Genomic DNA, 18,072 nt, shown 5'->3' with positions numbered 1-18,072 from the left:
CGCCCCGGCGCCGCCTGACCGCAGCCGCGGCCGGGCCGGCGCCAAGGTGCGCGGCGCGGTGCCGCCGCCGCGGCCGGGGCTGCGCTTCGCGGGCGGCCGGGGGAAGCCGCGGCGCGGTGCCGCCGCTGCGCGCTGCCCCGGCGCGGGAGCCGCGCGGCCCCTCAGGCGGCGGCGGGGCAGCCCCGGCCGCGGCCGCCGGGGGCCTCGGCGGCGGCGCCTGCGCGCTGCGGCCGGCGCGGCCCGGGAGGCGGCGGTAAGATGGCGGCGGCGGAGCGCAGCGGCAGCCCCGCGCCGTCGGCGGCGGCGGAGGAGGAGCCGCCGCTTCTGGCTCTCGACGCGCTGGCCGAGGAGGCGGCGGCGGCGGCGGCGGGGCCGAGCGCCGGGTTCCGGCTGACGGCGGTGCGGCGGGAGCCGGCGGTGCGGCTGCAGCACGGCGCCAGCGGGCTGGAGCCGCTGGCCTGGTCGGAGGACCACCGGGTGTCGGTGAGCACCGCCCGCAGCATCGCCGTCCTGGAGCAGCTCAGCGACATCCACAGCGGCGGCCAGGAGATGGTCATCCACCGCACGGCCGTGCCCGCGCCCGCCGCCGCCTGCCTCCTCAAGGTGAGGCGCGGCTCGGGGCGCCCGGCCTCGCCGGCTCCCGGGGGCCGCTCGCCCCCCTCCGGCGGCCGAAGCTCGCGCTGTGCGGCCGGGCGTCGGGCAGCCGAGGCGGTTTCGGCCTCCTGAGCGGCCGCTGCGGACGGGTTATCCGTGCCGGGGCGGTAGGAGGTGACCAGAGCCGTATGCGGGGGGTCTCGGCCCATCCCGCTGAAGACACCGGCACCAGGACGCTTGCGGCGGCGGCGGCTCCTGCCGCCCCCCCCCCCCCCGTCACCCCCCACAGAGGTTCACAATAAATGAGTTTCTTTAATGTTCTGTGCGTGAACGGGCACGTAGCGACACAGTTCACCTCTTCCTCGTCACTTTAGTGTGAGGTGGAGCATAAGTTCGGCGTACTTCTGTGGGAGTTTTAAGCAGGGTACCTCCAAACACATACTTAAAGGTAAAAGTGGTCTTATCAAAGGAGACAAATCTTCACTGACTGCATCCTGAGCAAGTTTATTTCAAAAACTAACAGTCAAGTCAAAAGTTCTTACTGGTAAATCTATACTACTCTTTTAAGACATGTTCTCATGCACAAGAACCAAATGCAAAATTTTTTTTTCTACGCTTAGCTCAGCTAAGACAACATTAATACATTAGGCATCAGGAGGTCTAACGTTGATGTTAAGGTATTCTGTAATGCAGTTGAGCAACTACAGTGCATCTAATATTTGAGGCACTTTGAAGGCACAGAAAAAAAACATGTATAGCCCAGTACAGTCAGGGTAAAGTATGTTCATGGATCAAGTGAATTTTGGGAACAGTAAAGTTTTGCTGTTTTTCTAAGAATTGCTCACACTCCAGTGCTTTGATAAAAGTTATTTCAATAAAATTTTAAGTAGAAATCTTTTCTTAATTTACTACCTTAACTGAAAGATGTTCATAGTAGGGACTGTTCTGGGGTTCTGGGAGAGCGTTATGCTTTTCATAGTCCTCAGCACAGATGAGTATCAATCCTGACTGGATGTCTTATTAAATACTAATTCAGTTGTGGTTCTGAAGCTTCTTTCCAAAAACAACACTGAGAATATGAAATAACTTGAGTTGAAATATTGATGCTTTACAATTTGAATGTTATTACAAGTCAGTTGAGAATGGAAGTACAAAAACAGGCTCTTCAGTAGACAAAGATTCAATAGCTGAAAGTCAAAACTATACAATTTGAGGCTAACAGTGAAGCTTAAGCCTTTAACAGTGAGGTTAATTTAACCATTGGAACACCTTAGTATAGGTTGTGGTGGAGGATGCTCTATTGCAAGTGAGAATTAGCTCCAGGAGAGTCTTCCTAAGATAAGATTCTACAACTTATTTAAGAGTTCTTTTTTTTCTTTTTTGTTATCTTTCAGGTTGGTCCAAAAAAGGAGGTAGCAGAATGTAAGGAAAAGTTTGCAAGTTCTGTGGATCCAACAGTTAGTCAAGCTTTTATGTTAGATAGAGTATTCAATCCTGAAGGAAAGTCACTGCCGCCTATGCGAGGATTCAAATATTCCAGCTGGTCGCCTTTGGGCTGTGATGCTAACGGAAGATGCCTGCTTGCAGCTTTAACCATGGACAATCGATTAACCATCCATGCAAACCTCAACAGACTGCAGTGGGTGCACTTGGTTGACCTGACAGAAGTTTATGGGGAGCGTTTGTATGAAGCCAGTTACAAACTCTCTAAGGTTGAGACTCCCAGGGGAGAACTAGGCGACTTTTCTGAATTTCAGCGACGGCACAGCATGCAGACACCAGTGCGCATGGAGTGGTCCGGTATCTGCACCACTCAGCAGGTTAAACACAACAATGAATGCCGGGATGTTGGTAGTGTGCTCTTAGCGGTGCTCTTTGAAAACGGTAACATTGCAGTTTGGCAGTTTCAGCTTCCGTTTCTGGGTAAGGAATCAATTACTTCTTGCAATACCATAGAGTCTGGAATAAATTCTCCAAGTGTCTTGTCTTGGTGGGAATATGAACATAACAACCGAAAAATGAGTGGACTCATTGTAGGGAGTGCTTTTGGACCAGTTAAAATCCTTCCTGTCAATCTAAAGGCAGTTAAAGGCTACTTTACGCTGAGACAGCCTGTAGTCTTGTGGCAAGAAATGGACCAGTTGCCAGTGCAGAGTATCAAATGTATTCCTCTTTACCATCCTTACCAGAAATGTAGCTGTAGCTTAGTGGTGGCTGCAAGAGGACCTTACATGTTTTGGTGTCTTCTATTGATATCCAAAGCAGGTTTGAATGTCCATAATTCCCATGTTACAGGGCTTCATTCTTTGCCAATTGTATCTATGACTGCAGACAAACAGAACGGCACAGTGTATACATGCTCCAGTGATGGAAAGGTAAGGCAGCTGATTCCTATATTCACAGATGTTGCTTTAAAGTTTGAGCACCAGCTGATTAAGCTCTCAGAAGTGTTTGGCTCTGTAAGGACTCATGGAATAGCTGTTAGCCCGTGTGGTGCATACTTAGCGGTTATTACAACAGAGGGCATGACTAATGGTCTTCACCCTGTTAACAAAAACTACCAAGTTCAGTTTGTAACCCTTAAAACTTTTGAGGAAGCAGCTGCTCAGCTCTTGGAATCATCTGTTCAGAATCTTTTCCGGCAAGTGGACCTGACAGATCTTGTACGCTGGAAAATTTTGAAGGATAAGCATATTCCTCAATTCTTGCAGGAAGCACTGGATAAAAAGATTGAGAGCTGTGGTTCTACTTACTTCTGGCGGTTTAAGCTATTTCTCCTAAGAATTTTATACCAGTCAATGCAGAAAGCTCCCTCAGAGGTCATGTGGAGACCTTCACATGAGGATGCAAAAATCTTGATATCAGATTCCCCTGGGATGGGCAGCACTGAAGATGATCAAGAGGAAGGAACTTCTAAACAAGCCAGTAAGCAGAGTCTGTGTGACACAGGCAAAGGTACGGATGTAGATGACACTGCAGATGATTCTCTTCCTCAGTCAAGTGACATAGGAGGCCGTGAACCAATGGAAGAAAAGCTTCTTGAAATACAGGCACAGATTGAGGCAGTAGAAATGCACTTGACACGAGAACACATGAAACGAGTGTTGGGAGAAGTTTATCTGCACACATGGATTACAGAAAACACCAGTATCCCCACCAGAGGAGTCTGTGACTTCTTAATGTCTGATGAAGGATATGATGACAGAACAGCACGAGTAAGTGCACCTCTGTGTTCTGGGGATTCAGTGTTACAAGCTACTACTTTTTCCCTGCTCTGCATCCTTCAATGAAAATGTAACTTTGGGGGTGGTGGAAAAAGAACCATAATCATGTAATCCTTTCTGGTCAGCGTTTGTAGAGCACCCAGCTTAAGTTGTCCTTTCTTGCAATTATGAAGCAGGGAGGAGTGTAAATACAGCTGTTGAAATTTTGATTGGGTATGATAAAGAATAAACGTGCCTAAGTTTTTTGCAGAGCGAGGGAGAGGACTGCAGTTTTTCCACTGTTAATGAGCTTAGAACATGTACTGGTTGAAAAGAATATCAGTTTCTGTGGCTAAGTTTACTTAATATATCATTGTACAAAACTAAACTTGGGAGATATTCCCTCTAGTCAGTTATGTCTGCAGCTGCAATTTTTCTGAGTTGCAGTATCATTTTTTAAAGTTGTTTAATTGAAAATGCTGTGAGTGTTCAACTGTTACATCTGGTCTTATCAGTATTGCATTAACCTTCAGTGAAAAGATGAGTTGTAGAAATTCAGAAAGTGATCGTGTTGTATAAGTTAAATCCAGTGACCCAGAACTTTGTGCAGGACTGAAAGTAACCAGTCGATTCAGTGTCTTTGTTTTATGAAGCACAGATCTACAGCCTGAACCTTCAGGCATGCTTGCATTTACTGAACTACAAAAAAATAAGCGTAACTGAATGCTTGGCCATGGCAGGAACGCTTCCCAAACTTGCAATACCCCTACCAAAATAAAAGCATAACTACAGGGACAGTACCTTAACTATTGCAATGCATAGAGCAAACGTGTGGCAGGAAATGAGCGATCAGTGAATCTTGTACGGGGCAGTGAAGTTTTCTGAATATAGATGTCAGACAAAGGTACCTTCACTGAGAAAATTCTGCTACCAGCCTCCCAGGTCTTAAGATTCAAGGACAAGAATGTCTCAGATGTCTCTATTTGTACCTCTTTGTATGAATAGAGAACAGTTCTTTTCAGTACCTGAATCCTTGAATCACTTGAACTCTAAAAATCAAAATTAACCTTTATATTGCATCTGGAGAGAGAGAGGAAACAAGCACGATTTCCATTACTGATGTAATGTGTTTGTCTCTGCTGAGCTTGTAAGCAAGCAGGCCACAGCTGCGTGGCCTTCAGTAATTCACGAGGCAAGTATTCGGGCAGAGCTGCCGTGTTTTTTCTAGCATCCTCCAATTATTATGAATTGGAGGCTTGAGAGGTTGCTTTTCTTATCTTGTAAACAAGATATTTCTTTGTGTAGTGATTAAAAAGCTGACTTCCAAATTCTACTTTATCTACTCAGCTTGCTGTCACAATTTAAAGGTCCTTGGGATGTGGTTTGTATCTATTGAAATGTCAAAGACACTTCAGTAAAAAATTTGATCCCATAAGTGTTCTGTCTACTAGAGTATATAATGAAATTTGTAAGATGACTACTGAAAACGTGCATCCAACTATTTTCTGAACAGGATTTTTTTGGTACAACCACAGTGACAGGCATGAGAATTTGAAAGCATTGCTGTAAGGGTCAGTGGCATCCTCTAAGGTGGTATGATATTTGGTTCCCCCATGCTTTTTAAATTTGCAATTAGCCTAACCCAAGACTGTTGGTTGCTCTTAAGTTCTGTATCCCTTTAGTGTGGGACAGAGAAATCTTCAGGAGTACATGAAAAAGGCTAAATTAATCCAACTCTGTGACCAGCCCGGACTTAAATTTCTGTATTTGAATTCAGTGAAGTGGATAGATCTTTGCATCCCGTATCATATCCTGAAATCACAGTACCCTGAGAGACTTCACCTTTCAGTAGGCAGCTGTCTTGCTATAAACATGCTGACTGCTGTGTATTCCTAGGTGCTGATTGGGCATATCTTAAAGAAAATGAACAAACAGACTTTTCCAGAGCACTGCAGCTTGTGTAAAGAGATCCTGCCATTCACTGATCGCAAACAGGCAGTTTGCTCCAATGGACATATCTGGCTCAGGTAATCTGTTCTTTAAGAATTTTTGCCCTTCTCCCCGCTCCCCTGGATAGGTTACTTCTATTTAAATAGCTAACCTAAAACATTTTCCTAGTGTGGGAGTAAAAAGGCACAAAGCATGTTAGCCATGCTGCAGTTAATTGCACTTTTTTGCTGGCCAGATCTTCCCCTGAGAGAGGAGGCACCCTAGATTGAACTTGGTTATCTTATCAGTATGCTATTTTCAAGATAAAATGCTTTTGATCATCTAACTTCTTTCTTCAAGTGGGAGGGCGGGGAAGGAGAAAATAGAGGAGAAAAATCAAGCACAAGCGATCCTTTGGAATAGCAGATGAGAGAGCATGTTCTAGCTACTTTAGCGTTTGAAAACAAATCAATTTAACAAAAAGCAATTGGTAAGAACTGTGCTGAGAAGTCAGACAAGTTTTGGAACATCTGGAAAAGGAAATCTTTCAACACTGATGTATCGGTGTTGGCAATTGTCCCTGAAGACTCAGTAAGTCAGTAGTCCAACACTTAAAGAAGAGTCTTTGCCATCTAAACTTTACCTAGCAGATCTCATGTGCTATTTTGACTAAATAGTCATTACCTTCAGTTAAAGATGCACAGTTAAAGATGGTTCTTCCCCTGCACAATAACCCTCAAAATTTTCACCTTTTTCACTACATGCTGCCTAAAATTGTTTGGCCAATGAAGAAACTTGTCTTTTCCATAGTATGTTGGTTTTCGGCCTTTTTTGTTTATGTGATTTTGCATAATTGGATGTACCTGTGAGTTTCATATGCTTGAGTTAGTTATTTAATTTTTGGTATTCATATGGCTCCCTACTGCCCTTACTCTGAGGAAGTGAGGGTTGCTGGGAACAGAACCCAGCTTCAGTCAGAGCATAGGAGCAGGAAACAAAACAAACATCAAACAATAAAACTTGTCTTTCACAGGTGCTTTTTAACCTACCAATCCTGCCAGAGTTTGGTATACAGAAGGTGTTTGCTTCATGACAGCATTGCACGGCATCCAACCCCAGAAGGTAAGCTGTTCTTTATGCCCTGAAAGGGCCAGGATTATGTAGTCTAAGTTTTAACTGCATAATGTCTTGAATACGTTTCACTGACTTGCCTCTGTTAGGCAGCTATTATGCAAAGTACTGGTATTCTGCATTTCATGGTGTTCTGTTGTTCATGCCTTAGTGGCCTAAATTAATTAGAATATGACAGCTGTGGAAAGTAATTTGTAAATATTACATTTTAACAGGAGCCAGGTAAATGTGTAATCTGTGCTGGAGTGCTACCACTATATTCAAGTTAAAGAAATCAATTAGCATCCAGTTCTGCAGATGCTGAATGTCTGACACTGAATTTCAGTGCAAGTTGAATTGATCCAGCAACAAGTTATGAAGAATTTGGCACCTTGTTGCCCAAGATCCCAAAATAATGGCAGGTTGTGGGGGCAAGTTAATCTTTTGGCTTTACATTTTCACAGTTCTTGGGAAGGACAAGTTCTGCAAGAGCATGGCTTTATTCCCTGCAGGTACTTTTCAAAAGTCATGGAATGTTGTGACTGTCTTCAAGTGTACTGTAAGTGATGGCAAAATACTAAAAGCCACAGGGAGCTGAGCATTTAACAGCACTTTTGTCTGGGAAGACATGATCTTCTCTGGTGTGGCCAGTATAATTTTCAGCAAAAAGAAAAGAGTGCTCCAAACACTGTTACTAATACTTCTCCTCTCCCCGTAAGCTCTCTGTATTCCTGAGAATCAATTACAAAACAAACCACTGGAGAGAGAGACTACAAGCTTCATTTCCCTATGTGGGAGAATAGCAAAGAACCTAGGACTAAGTACAGCAGTAAGCGAAGGATCTAATTTCAGTTAACAAAGGCAAAAACACACACATTGCAGCATGGTGTTTCTTTAAATTTTTTTCCAATATATGCTTGACACTTTCTTGTTTATGCAGAGACTATCTAGGTGGGTGTGTAATGATGTAGCACAGACTGTTTCACTGTAGTTTTGTCCCCTACTGAAGTGGGATTTAAACTGGCACTACTTGAAACTTCAAGACATGGATTCATTCTAAACTTCCAGTTAATCCTGCATGGTGTATATATACAAACTGTTTTAAGATTACTACCTAGTTTGTCTGTCTCTATCTCAGTGTCATTCCTGTGTTTATCTTGACCTCCAGCTTTAAACAATTTTTTTTTTTTCCAGATCCTGAATGGATCAGGAGGTTATTGCAAGGACCATGCACATTCTGTGATTCTCCTGTGTTCTAGAGAAGAGCTATGTAAAGACTGAAAGTATTTTCTCTACTGCATAGGCTCCCTTCAGTCTAGACTGATAGAGTGTGTGGGAGTACACGCTTTACTGAAGGGACAAGACACTGTCCGCGACCCTGTAAATAGAACATTGGAGGGTCTAGAAAATCCTTGGTCCAGAGCCCGATCCATGCTCCAGAAACAGGAGTACACCCAGAAGAGCAAGTTCATAAAGCAGTTTGGAAATGCACCCCACTGAAGCATCAGCAGTTGATTGGACACACTTCCTTGCACTGAAAAGGAGCAGAAGTTAAGCGTGCAGTCTGAACTGTCTTTTCTGCCTGGCAGCTGCATGATTTCCTTAAGGCTAGGATGAGAGCAGTGGAGCTGCCTCTCAAGTACTCTTGGTGGGTAGAGAAGGCTTCAACTTGTAGTGCTGTTTGTTTGCTTGTTAACAGGCACTGGCACTTGCTGCAGAATATTAAACTCAAAGTAATTTGTGGTTCTAATATTTCTTGCAGAGTAAAGCATATGCCAGTTATAGCCATATGAAAGAAATTGGCCATTAAATTAGTTTCATTTAAAGTCTAAAAGAATAACTCTACTGTCTCTTAACAGTTATAACAGTATCTCAGCCAGAAGGCTAACACTAGCTGCTTGGGTCAAATATGGATGAATAAGAAGAATTTTAAAATGTAATAATTATTAAACTATTAGCAATTAGATTGAACACTAATATATATATATAATTTCCAGTGCTCTTAAGTCTCTTGCCCTGCTTTCCTTTTCTGAGCTAAGTCTAACCACTTCCTAGCTTTTGCCAACATATGTACCTTTTGTTTCACTTAAGCCTCTGCCAACAGGAATCATCTCTTCCAGTGTAACTCAGTTACCAAAATATTACTAATTTACCTTATTTTCAATTGAATTGAGAGTCTCCCTAATGTCTTATGAAATTTGACACACAAGTAATCTCTCCCAGCTGACAGTTTCTCTTTTAATAACAACAACAGGAAAAAAATAATAATAATTTGGATAAAAGACGTCTTATCTAAAGTTTCCACGGTTGGGTACGGAGCCTGGTGAAGCTATTCCTACATAAACCTGACTTTATCATCAAGGGATTTATAAGTATGCCAGTAATATAGCACGGCTGAGCCCAGAAATTTGCTCTGCTTTCTAACTGTCCTATAGGAAAAACAGTCTTTTTGTCTTTGGCACCCAATTCACCTGGGGAGCAGGAGAATCAACTTGCTATGCAGTGTTAGAGGAATAATACCTCCAAAGCGTGTATGGTTATTTGGTACAGTTTGTCGTGTTAACTTAAAACCATGTCTTCAAATAATCCAAAGTTTATGTACTTACATTCTTAGGAGTACCAGTCTGGACACTCAAGTGTGTTGCCCTGTTTGTGATTCATGACACTTCTAATTGTGTGTGAAGTCCTTTATAGGTATTTGAGAAAAATCAAGGAATTGCCCTGACAGTATCAGTCTCCAACAATGCATGTGTGGATTGGTGCTTAAGTTTCCTTGATTTAATGACTATGCATATTTTCCTAATGTTTCTTCACCTTTAGTAGGAGCAGATTTCTTCAGCTAACATTAAAACAAGTCAGGTGTCCTTACTGTTCAGTGTTTCATGCATTAAGCATGATAGTGCTTTGACTGAGAATAATATTAATATAGTAGACTAGAACAGCATAAGCACATTCATCTGTAAAATAATTAGTCTTATTTGTAAATATCCCTGGAAGTGATACCATAACTGTATTAAAGAAATGTTTAGTTTTCTATTGCTGTGCGTTGAAAATTGAAATGACTTTGGTGTGTCTGCAAAGAGAGAATCTGTAGATCATGATAGCATCTAGTAAGACAAGGTCAGAGTAGCCTCCTGGGTGCTCAGTTTGAGGCAGGTTCTGTACCTGGGGCAGCGTTTATGTTCTCCCTACTTCCTGGTGTTGATTGGAGGGTGGGGGGGAGAAGGACACTGATATCAATGTGAGCTGAACAGAAGGTTTAGTCATGGCAGTAGCCATACCATTTTCAGTAGAAACTGCAAGTCTTTGCCCAAGCAGTCCTGACCAATTGGTCAGTGAGTGTTCTGGTTCAGAAATCCCTCTGATGATGGAAGAGGTGAGAGCTTTCCAGAACTATGTGCAAATGCTTTAAAAAACCCAAAACAACAACAAAAAAACAACTGTCAAAGATCATTTCTTTGATCTTGGTTTAAAGATCATAATAAGAGTCTGCTGAAATGTTTGAGTCTGGCTGACCAGAACATTTAATACAATATCATTAGATTAAGGCCTCGTGATTACTTCTAGCAGTTCTCTAACTCCCCTGGATTGAGTTGAATGCTTTAGACATTTAGAAGCTAGTACATCTGCTTTCAGCATTAATGTTTATTTTCCTGTCTTTCAAGGTAGTAGATACTCAGTATACCATTGCCAGTTTATTTAACCTGATTTATGACTGCTTGGAGAATGGAATTTTAAAGCCAACGATGTCGGCTTTGTCTGCATGCCAGTGGAGATCCTTTAGCACAAAGCTTTCACTTCTCACCCTGACCCATTCACAACGGGTAAAGAGGTATTGTGCGTTTTTTTTTTGTTTTGTTTTTTTAAACCATCACTGGTCTCCAAGTGTATTTTTAACTAGTCTGGACTTGAATAGCATAGCACACCTCAGACCAGTAAAATTTAACCTCTGATGTTGATCATGCTGGATCTTTCTGTCCACCTACCAGCTGAGACTTCCTTCTCAAGAAACTTTATCTGTTTTGGACTCGCTGCTTGCAGTTCTAGGAACGTGGGGGTTAGTCCCATTCCTGTTAGAGTATTGTAATAATCTGCAGAGCTGCAGCAGCACCCTGATGAGTTCTTTCACATTCTCTCTCATGTTTTCCTAATCAAAATCCTGTTTTCATCCTGCGTAGAGTGAGTGGGTGAGGAAGATAGGAGCATCAGCAGCCAGATCCTTGCTCTGTTTTACTGGTAAGGAGGTTGCCTCCCAAATGAATACACAGTAGAACTATCCAATATTAAGGCCCAGTCTGTTCTGAGACACAAAGTTAAGTATGCAAAGAATAAACCCCTTTAAGTCAGAGAGTTTATCCCACTAAGTTTTTGCCCTGTAAATACTGAGGCCACATATTTCAAACAAGTGAATAGTTTAAGGCTCTCCTCAACTGTTTCACCATTTGGTCATAAACACTGTGACCATTTGTGATGGCTCATCTCTAGAGGAAGAATAGTACTCCAGAGAGACTAAGCTGTTCTTGATGCACTGCTTATAAATTTTTTAAAGGATTATAGCATTTGCTATTGCATCTGAGGATTAATAGCCACAGACATTACATGTTCTGCGTCTAGAACCATTCTGTCATTGTCCTTGATAAGTAGCTTCTGATAGCTTTAAGATTTGCTACTTATACCAATGAGTATCCATCATGCTGACCTCAAGCAGCTACCATGGGCTACTGTGTATATCAAAATATCAAGAGTGTTTTTACCAGAAATGGTTGAAGATAATGGTTTTCATTCTTAACTCACCCTGTTGAACCTCCCTGTAGTATGAGACTATTCTTAATGCGGGTTAATAGACTACAGAAAGTACAATAAGTAATTTGGAATAAGATACCATAAAAGTCCAATTAAATATTGAATAACCTTACTGAATGCAAGCATTTACAGTCCTAGTTAAAGGGTAACAAATCACACTTGAGTAGTTATGCCATAACACTTACAGGAGACTTGTTCATACAAGTTTAACTTTTCAAATACAAAGCCCTTTCTGTATTACTGATCCAGTTTGTGAAACAGTGGACAGCCTTGTCGGCACAATGCAAGGGTCTCGGTTGCCACCTGTGGGTATGGCCTCAGAGAGAACCAGCAGAAGAACCAACTCCCGCTCCTCAGAGCCCTCACAACTGAGCAGGGTGGGGGCTAATCATTCAACTTGTTGTGCCTTTGACAACATCTAAGCTTTGTGTGTGTGTGACAGAGGTCAGTTAGCTGCATCTACCAGTAGATTATCTTCAGGGGGCACGTTGAAGGTCAGTACTGTAATAAGAGGAAAATACCCGTTACTTTCCTAGTCTGCCATTTTGCATGAATGGGGCTGTCAGAGACCACCACATGCCTATTCTTCCTATGATGAATCACGATAAAGTGCTTGTTTGCATTCTGCATGCCAGTTTATCCTTGTCATCAAGTTTCAATTGTCCATTCTTTCTGGCACTCACCTGATAAGTGTGTACTTAGTATTAGTCCAGTACTATCAGAATATAGTAAACTTTGAAATCTGTTACTGCAGAGCTCTAACCTGGTTTGTATTATTTTTGCAGCTGGAAATAAGAGCAGTAAGCAGTCTCAGGCTCAAAAGTATTGTTAGTCATGGCAGAAGTCACATTTAGAACCAAAACTTAACTATCTAAATGAACCGGAAGAAAATGTTTTACAGGATCTCAGCAAATAAAGGTGAAATGCTCAAAATAGTTACCAATACTATTTCTCTATCTCAATTCCCCTCTTGTATTCCCTTTTGAAGCATCTTTGGAAGCTTTCTACATCAGGCCTGTAAATACACAAATTACTCTGACTGAATTCAAGACATTTCCCCCCCCCCCCCCCCTTTTAACCAGATCTGGTACAAAGCTCTGTGCGGAGATGCCTGCTAGTTTACAGCTTCACTGTTAAATACTAGGTTGACATAGCTGCTTTTTCCCCGCCATGCAAGTAAACAAGAACCGCTTGAGGTTGGCTTTGTAAATCTAGACTCCTGCCCTACCTATTTGAAGATGTAGGAGTCTTGACCGAACAAGATGGACGATAGCTTTCTCTGGAAGTCACAGTCCAGGATAGTTTTCCCACAATTTATAGAAATTAGCATGTTTGTATAGCAATGTCCGCAGAGCAGCTGTCTTCATATCTAATGGAGGAGGGCCTTAGGCATATTTTCACTTGAATTACTATCTATACTAATCCTTAGCTGTACTCAGCTTTAAGTCATACAACATATGTACTAATATCTTACATTGGAGATGTGCTCAGACACTTGGTGTCACCTGGAATAGTTTTATTCCATCACCATTTTTATTAGTGCTAACTCAGTTTTTAGCAGTCTTCATTCAGAAGACCTGGGACTCCTTGCGTTTTGTCATCCATAAGCATTAGCTGTACAGTGACCTTAGGAGTGTCACAGCTGAATGTGCGTGTCTGGAGAGGACTGTTTTCACTGTTGCAATGCAGCCGCCTCTTGGTGGTACATGGGGTACTTACTAGCATTAACTACACTACAGTTCAGGACAAAGTGGAGTAGTTCCCTGTGCTGTCCTATGCTTCAGCTGATTCAACCAGAATATGAATATTGGAATAGGAGTGTCTTCATCCCAGGAAGACTTATGCATTGTTGAAGGCCTACAGCAGGAGTTACAGGGCCATGCCAGCCCTGCAGCAGTCTTTCTTAACACTAAACTAGAAAGCCAGTCCTGAAAAGGGGAAACCTGAGAGCCAACCAAATGGAACTGCTCAGAGAAGAGTTTAATTTAATTGCTCCACTAATCTAATTGATCTATCTTCATGCCATTTTTATTCCATTCCGGGGTGCAAGTGTTGTAGCTGACAGGCCACATGGTCACCAAGGCAAATGGAAAGCAAACTTAGGTTTTAGTCTTCAGTTTCTGGATTTTTTCCTTTGAGACCTAGTTCATGGGAGGGTCTGACAAAGTTGCTGTGAATATTGATGCTGTGTATATGGCACATTTTGTAAACGTGAAGCAAACTTGGATGAATGTTTTGTATACTGCAACAGTAGCATTGTAATCCTGCTCCTTTTTTATTCTAAATAAATAAATAAAGTGCTTGTTTGTAATGTCTGTATTTTAAGGGGATGACTTCCTGGGAGGAACATGGGGTGCCAGCATCCAAGACTGGCCAGAAGGAGTGGTGTAGTTAAAGCACTCAGTCCTTCAGCATAAAGCCTCACTCTTTAAGAGCACCCCCCACTCACCTCAGTATGCCCACAGCTCTAACGAGGACTACGCAGAGCCGCAGATGCGACTATATGCCTTGTAAAAAGTCATATTTTTCAATTGTGACATTTGAAAGACTTCACTTATGGGGCTATGGTAAAGGTGAACATAGGTCTAGAGATACAGCTAGACACTGCTCATTTCAAAGGAGTTTTACTGTGCAGTGACTGCATATAGGCAGCTCTTCTGTTCCACTTACTGGATCTCTTACTATGGTAACCTTGTAGCTCATCTGTAGAGCAAAAGGATAAGTAACTTTTAGCATAAGCTGACCAAAGCAAATAAGGATAAAAATTTAGCCCTTCCTTTTAATCTTTCAAGATTTTATACATAAAGAGAAGAAGAAAGTCTTACTCATTCCACAGATTTAAGGAAGTGACTTTCTAGAGAGATGTAACAAATGTGCCTTGTTTTGTTAACTCTGAGGCATCAGATGCAATGGATAACTTGCAAACCAGGAATTTATGCTTACAAGCATTCAAATACCTGGGGGTGAAAATGAGCATTCGCTAGTTTTATCAGCGTGCATGGAGGAAGGGAGACACAGGAAACCTGAAAGTGTACTTTAAAAGAAGAGTCTGTAGATCCAGACAATAACTTCCCAGTTGTAGCATTAACAATTTTGGATTCCTAGGTAGTAAACTGCTCACTTTGCCCGTACCTTGCTGGCCAAGAAGCATGCCGAGTTGCCACTGAAGCTACAGAGACCCCTTCAGCAGAGACACAGGCCCAGCTCTCCCTGCAGCCAGGTGAAGCCTGACAGAGTAGAAGTCAGACCTTGCTCATAGCTATCGTGTCCCACCTGCCTGGCGGTTTTGATTCTGAGCTTCTAGCAAGGGAAGCAATGCTCTGGTCACGTTCAGTCGCTTGTACCAGGTCTTTCTGCCTCTAAGATGTTGGTTGCTATTACCCTGAGTGGACATATACACACCTTGATTATTTACTTATAAACAAGGGTTAACTTTCTCAAGGTAGCACAGTAAAGTCAGGAGGCAGAAGAATGTCAGCTTACAAGAGACTTTTGTAGTACAGCAATTTGTTTTTAAACCTCTTTTTTTTTCCTGAAAGGTGAGAGCAGATGAATGAACGATGTCAGTAATAAAAAACAAAACAAAAAACCCACAACACTTCATTGTACCACTTTTACATTTGAACCTCTTTCCTACTCCAGCCTCATTAAATATCTGTTTGAGGCTAATAGGTCTTCTGTAAAATTAGATGGCATTTGTGTGGGAAGGACATTTGCCTGTTCTGATTTGTATTCACTTTTTCCTGTTTGTGAAGACTCTTGCTAATTATATTTATCTGTAGTTAATTCCATGTTGAGTACAAAGTAAGCAACTACATCCTAAATCAGTACAGGACTGACAACTCCAGATACAGTAAATACACTTTATCTGTTTCAACACAGAGACTGATGGTTATACTGGCCTTGCTACCACTTTATTTTTCAAGATCAGATTGCGATGCCTTAGAGCTACAATTTAGTTTTTGTTATGAATAACTTCTTATAAGGAGAACTGAAGCCTGTAATCTTACTTTTCTCATTCACTATCACTGGTACTTAATTGAAATATCTGATTTCATAACTGTATCTGTCAGCAATGTCCTATATCAGTGGAAGTAAAGAAGGTCAGTAGATTTCTTTATACCATGATCTCAGAGTGTTTGTAGTTACTAGGCCACTGTCACACAACATTGGTGGTAAAGTCAGAGAGGACCTGGGCTCCACTACAGCCTTTCTGCCACACAGCCATTCCCCTCTCCTCGCCTCCTGAACCACTGAATGCCCCCAGCACTCCAGATCCAGAAAAAAATGTATTAACCAACTTTCTTTGATTAAAGGGGCCTGACATCACTTTTTCTTTTTTTTTCCATAGAATCAAACTGTTCTTGTTGCAGAAAGAGAAGAGTATCAAGGAGAACCTGCTTGTAGAGGGGGAAAAACTTTTCTGTATCAAGTAAGAACATAAAAACAGGGCAAAAATTACCTTTTGGATTCTGTTTTCGTGACTGCTCCACACAGATGAGCAATTACAGGGTGATGACACCAGTTTGTTCCTACTTAAGATCAACCCAGCTCCAGCTGCAGGTATGGGAAGTGGACCTGAGGCACAGGAGCCTGCCAAGCATGTCTTTGCCCTAAAACATCCTCTTCAGTCACTGCAGTCCCACAGTTTCTACAGCATCTCATGAATGGACAGTTGTAGAACCAGCCACGCTTAAGGTTTTTGTGCTGGCATCATCACCCAAGAAGCACCCGAGCTCTATGAGGAGAGGCCAGAAAGCAAAGAGGAAGGAAGGGGATTCTTTCAAGAATCACAGAGATGGTGCTAGAGGATTGGGGTTTTGCCTGGAGGTGTTCAAACAGCCTTCCACAACAGCGCCTCAAAGGATTTATTGTTTGGAGCAGATGGACACAAAATCTTGTGGAGCAATTGGACGGACTCATCTTGTTGCTGAACAACATAATTAACAGCATAATATATAGGGTATAACACAACCTCCAAACAGCCCTCTCTGCAAAGTGTCTTTGGAAAACAGAGTGATAAAAGATGTCTAGTTCAGAACTGGGCACACTATAAAATAAGTAAAGTCTGTTCCCTGCTGTGTTGTTACCACCTCCTCTTTACCTTGTTTTTCTCATTGCTTAACATTTGTTTTGCCAGAATAAGATGCTAATAAAATCAAGCGTAGTTACCAAATTGGTTTTCAAATGTTGCATTCCAATTATAAAAGCCTAATTCCTTCTTCCATCCACTGAACCTTTTTGGTATTAAGAGGCTTTACTATGCAAAGTGATGCAGGGGCTGTTTCGTTTACAGTAATTAAATGAATGTCAATTGTTTTAGTTGTTTCCGAGGGAGAGTTCTACATGAGTATTAGCATGTTCTGCTAACCCTTACGTTCTGCACTTCAGGCCTGCTGCAGACCCTTGGGGGTTGACCATTGACCTGAGACTCCGTACCCAGACATGCCAAGCGCATCTCAATGAGATGAGCTCTTTTTCTCAGTTTCTATGGAACCAGCAGAGCGGAACTAATATAGCGGCGCATATAGATGAAAGAATGAAGAGGAAAAAGGGCTTTACAGCTAAATTAATTAAGCAGATGTACCTGTCTAATTAAAGATGCACTGTCCCTTTTGTACCCTAGCTGCAGTACAAACAGTATTTAAATACATTCTCTATCCATTTCATCTATCAAAATATTTAGTGGAAACACTCAGATGAAGGTGATATTAGCAAGATGAGCTTCCCATGTATTATTAATAGAAGGCCTCCTAATTATGCATGAATGCTGCACCATATCTTTATAGCAATGGCACAAAAACCAGCTGCTCAAGTAGGTTACCAAACAGCACATTTGTAACAGGCAGAACTGTTACAAATGCCCTGGCCCAGCCTTATGGGAGGGTTTGTGGTCAGGCTCCGTGCAGTGGGAGCAGCCACTGCTGCAGCCTGGTGCTGCAGGCTGGAACGTCTCAGCACACCAGGCACAGAGGACTCAACTCGCGTTGCTGGTGCCAGAGGATTTGGCCTTTTTTTTTTTTTTTTTTTTTTTTTTTTTTAAGATTTCAGACATATGTATTCCAAGATTTTTAAGGCTGCCTTCAAGGCTGGAAAGTCAGTTTCCCATTCTGAACCCCTCAAAGGTTTTTAAAAGTCAGATGTTAAACTCTGACCATCCAAAATAATATAAATAATATAATATCATTTGAGCCATTTGCATAACTGGAGTCTTCCCACCTGCATTTACCCTACAGGAATGAGGAGGGAGTTCTGCAGGTACGTCCCTACAGCACTCCATATAGACTTGAACACACACGATCAACAACAGCCACAAAGAGACAGACTTATCCACAGCAATACGGAACAGAGAAGCCATCTGAAAACAAAAGGCTCCTGGAAGCCCGTGCTCTATGGAAGAGGAAGGCACATGCTTCCTGCTCCTTCTGAGGCA

At 42.4% G+C, this 18,072-nt stretch overlaps 1 protein-coding gene across 3 annotated transcripts; it reads left to right on the top strand.

Moving 5' to 3' along the window:
• Positions 1 to 258: 258 nt before the first annotated feature.
• GTF3C4 (general transcription factor IIIC subunit 4) lies at positions 259 to 16,815 on the top strand. 3 transcript variants are annotated; one of them, XM_067308898.1, is made up of 6 exons: positions 259 to 603; positions 1,989 to 3,809; positions 5,694 to 5,824; positions 6,760 to 6,848; positions 8,031 to 11,072; positions 15,991 to 16,815. In XM_067308898.1, exons 1-5 carry the CDS (start codon positions 259 to 261, stop codon positions 8,093 to 8,095), a joined length of 2,451 nt encoding a protein of 816 aa, XP_067164999.1. In that variant the 3' UTR covers positions 8,096 to 11,072; positions 15,991 to 16,815. The 3 variants fall into 3 exon arrangements, with proteins under 3 accessions (XP_067164999.1, XP_067165000.1, XP_067164997.1); XM_067308899.1 differs by having other exon boundaries at positions 8,031 to 8,484; positions 15,991 to 16,033; XM_067308896.1 differs by lacking the exon at positions 15,991 to 16,815 and having other exon boundaries at positions 8,031 to 8,484; positions 10,502 to 12,705.
• The last annotated feature ends 1,257 nt before the right edge of the window (positions 16,816 to 18,072 follow it).

This window comes from Apteryx mantelli, chromosome 21, assembly GCF_036417845.1.
Source record: "Apteryx mantelli isolate bAptMan1 chromosome 21, bAptMan1.hap1, whole genome shotgun sequence".
NCBI classification, from domain to species: Eukaryota; Metazoa; Chordata; class Aves; order Apterygiformes; family Apterygidae; genus Apteryx; species Apteryx mantelli.
This window is presented reverse-complemented; position numbering and strand designations above follow the sequence as displayed.

What these genes read in the sequence shown, in the direction of transcription:
- GTF3C4 (XM_067308898.1), top strand. Translation starts at nt 259, where the DNA reads ATGGCGGCGGCGGAGCGCAGCGGCAGCCCCGCGCCGTCGGCGGCGGCG. An exon ending in ATGATGACAGAACAGCACGA is followed by an intron (nt 3,810 to 5,693) that starts GTAAGTGCACCT and finishes GTGTATTCCTAG; the next exon opens with GTGCTGATTGGGCATATCTT. An exon ending in ACGGCATCCAACCCCAGAAG is followed by an intron (nt 6,849 to 8,030) that starts GTAAGCTGTTCT and finishes TTTTTTTTCCAG; the next exon opens with ATCCTGAATGGATCAGGAGG.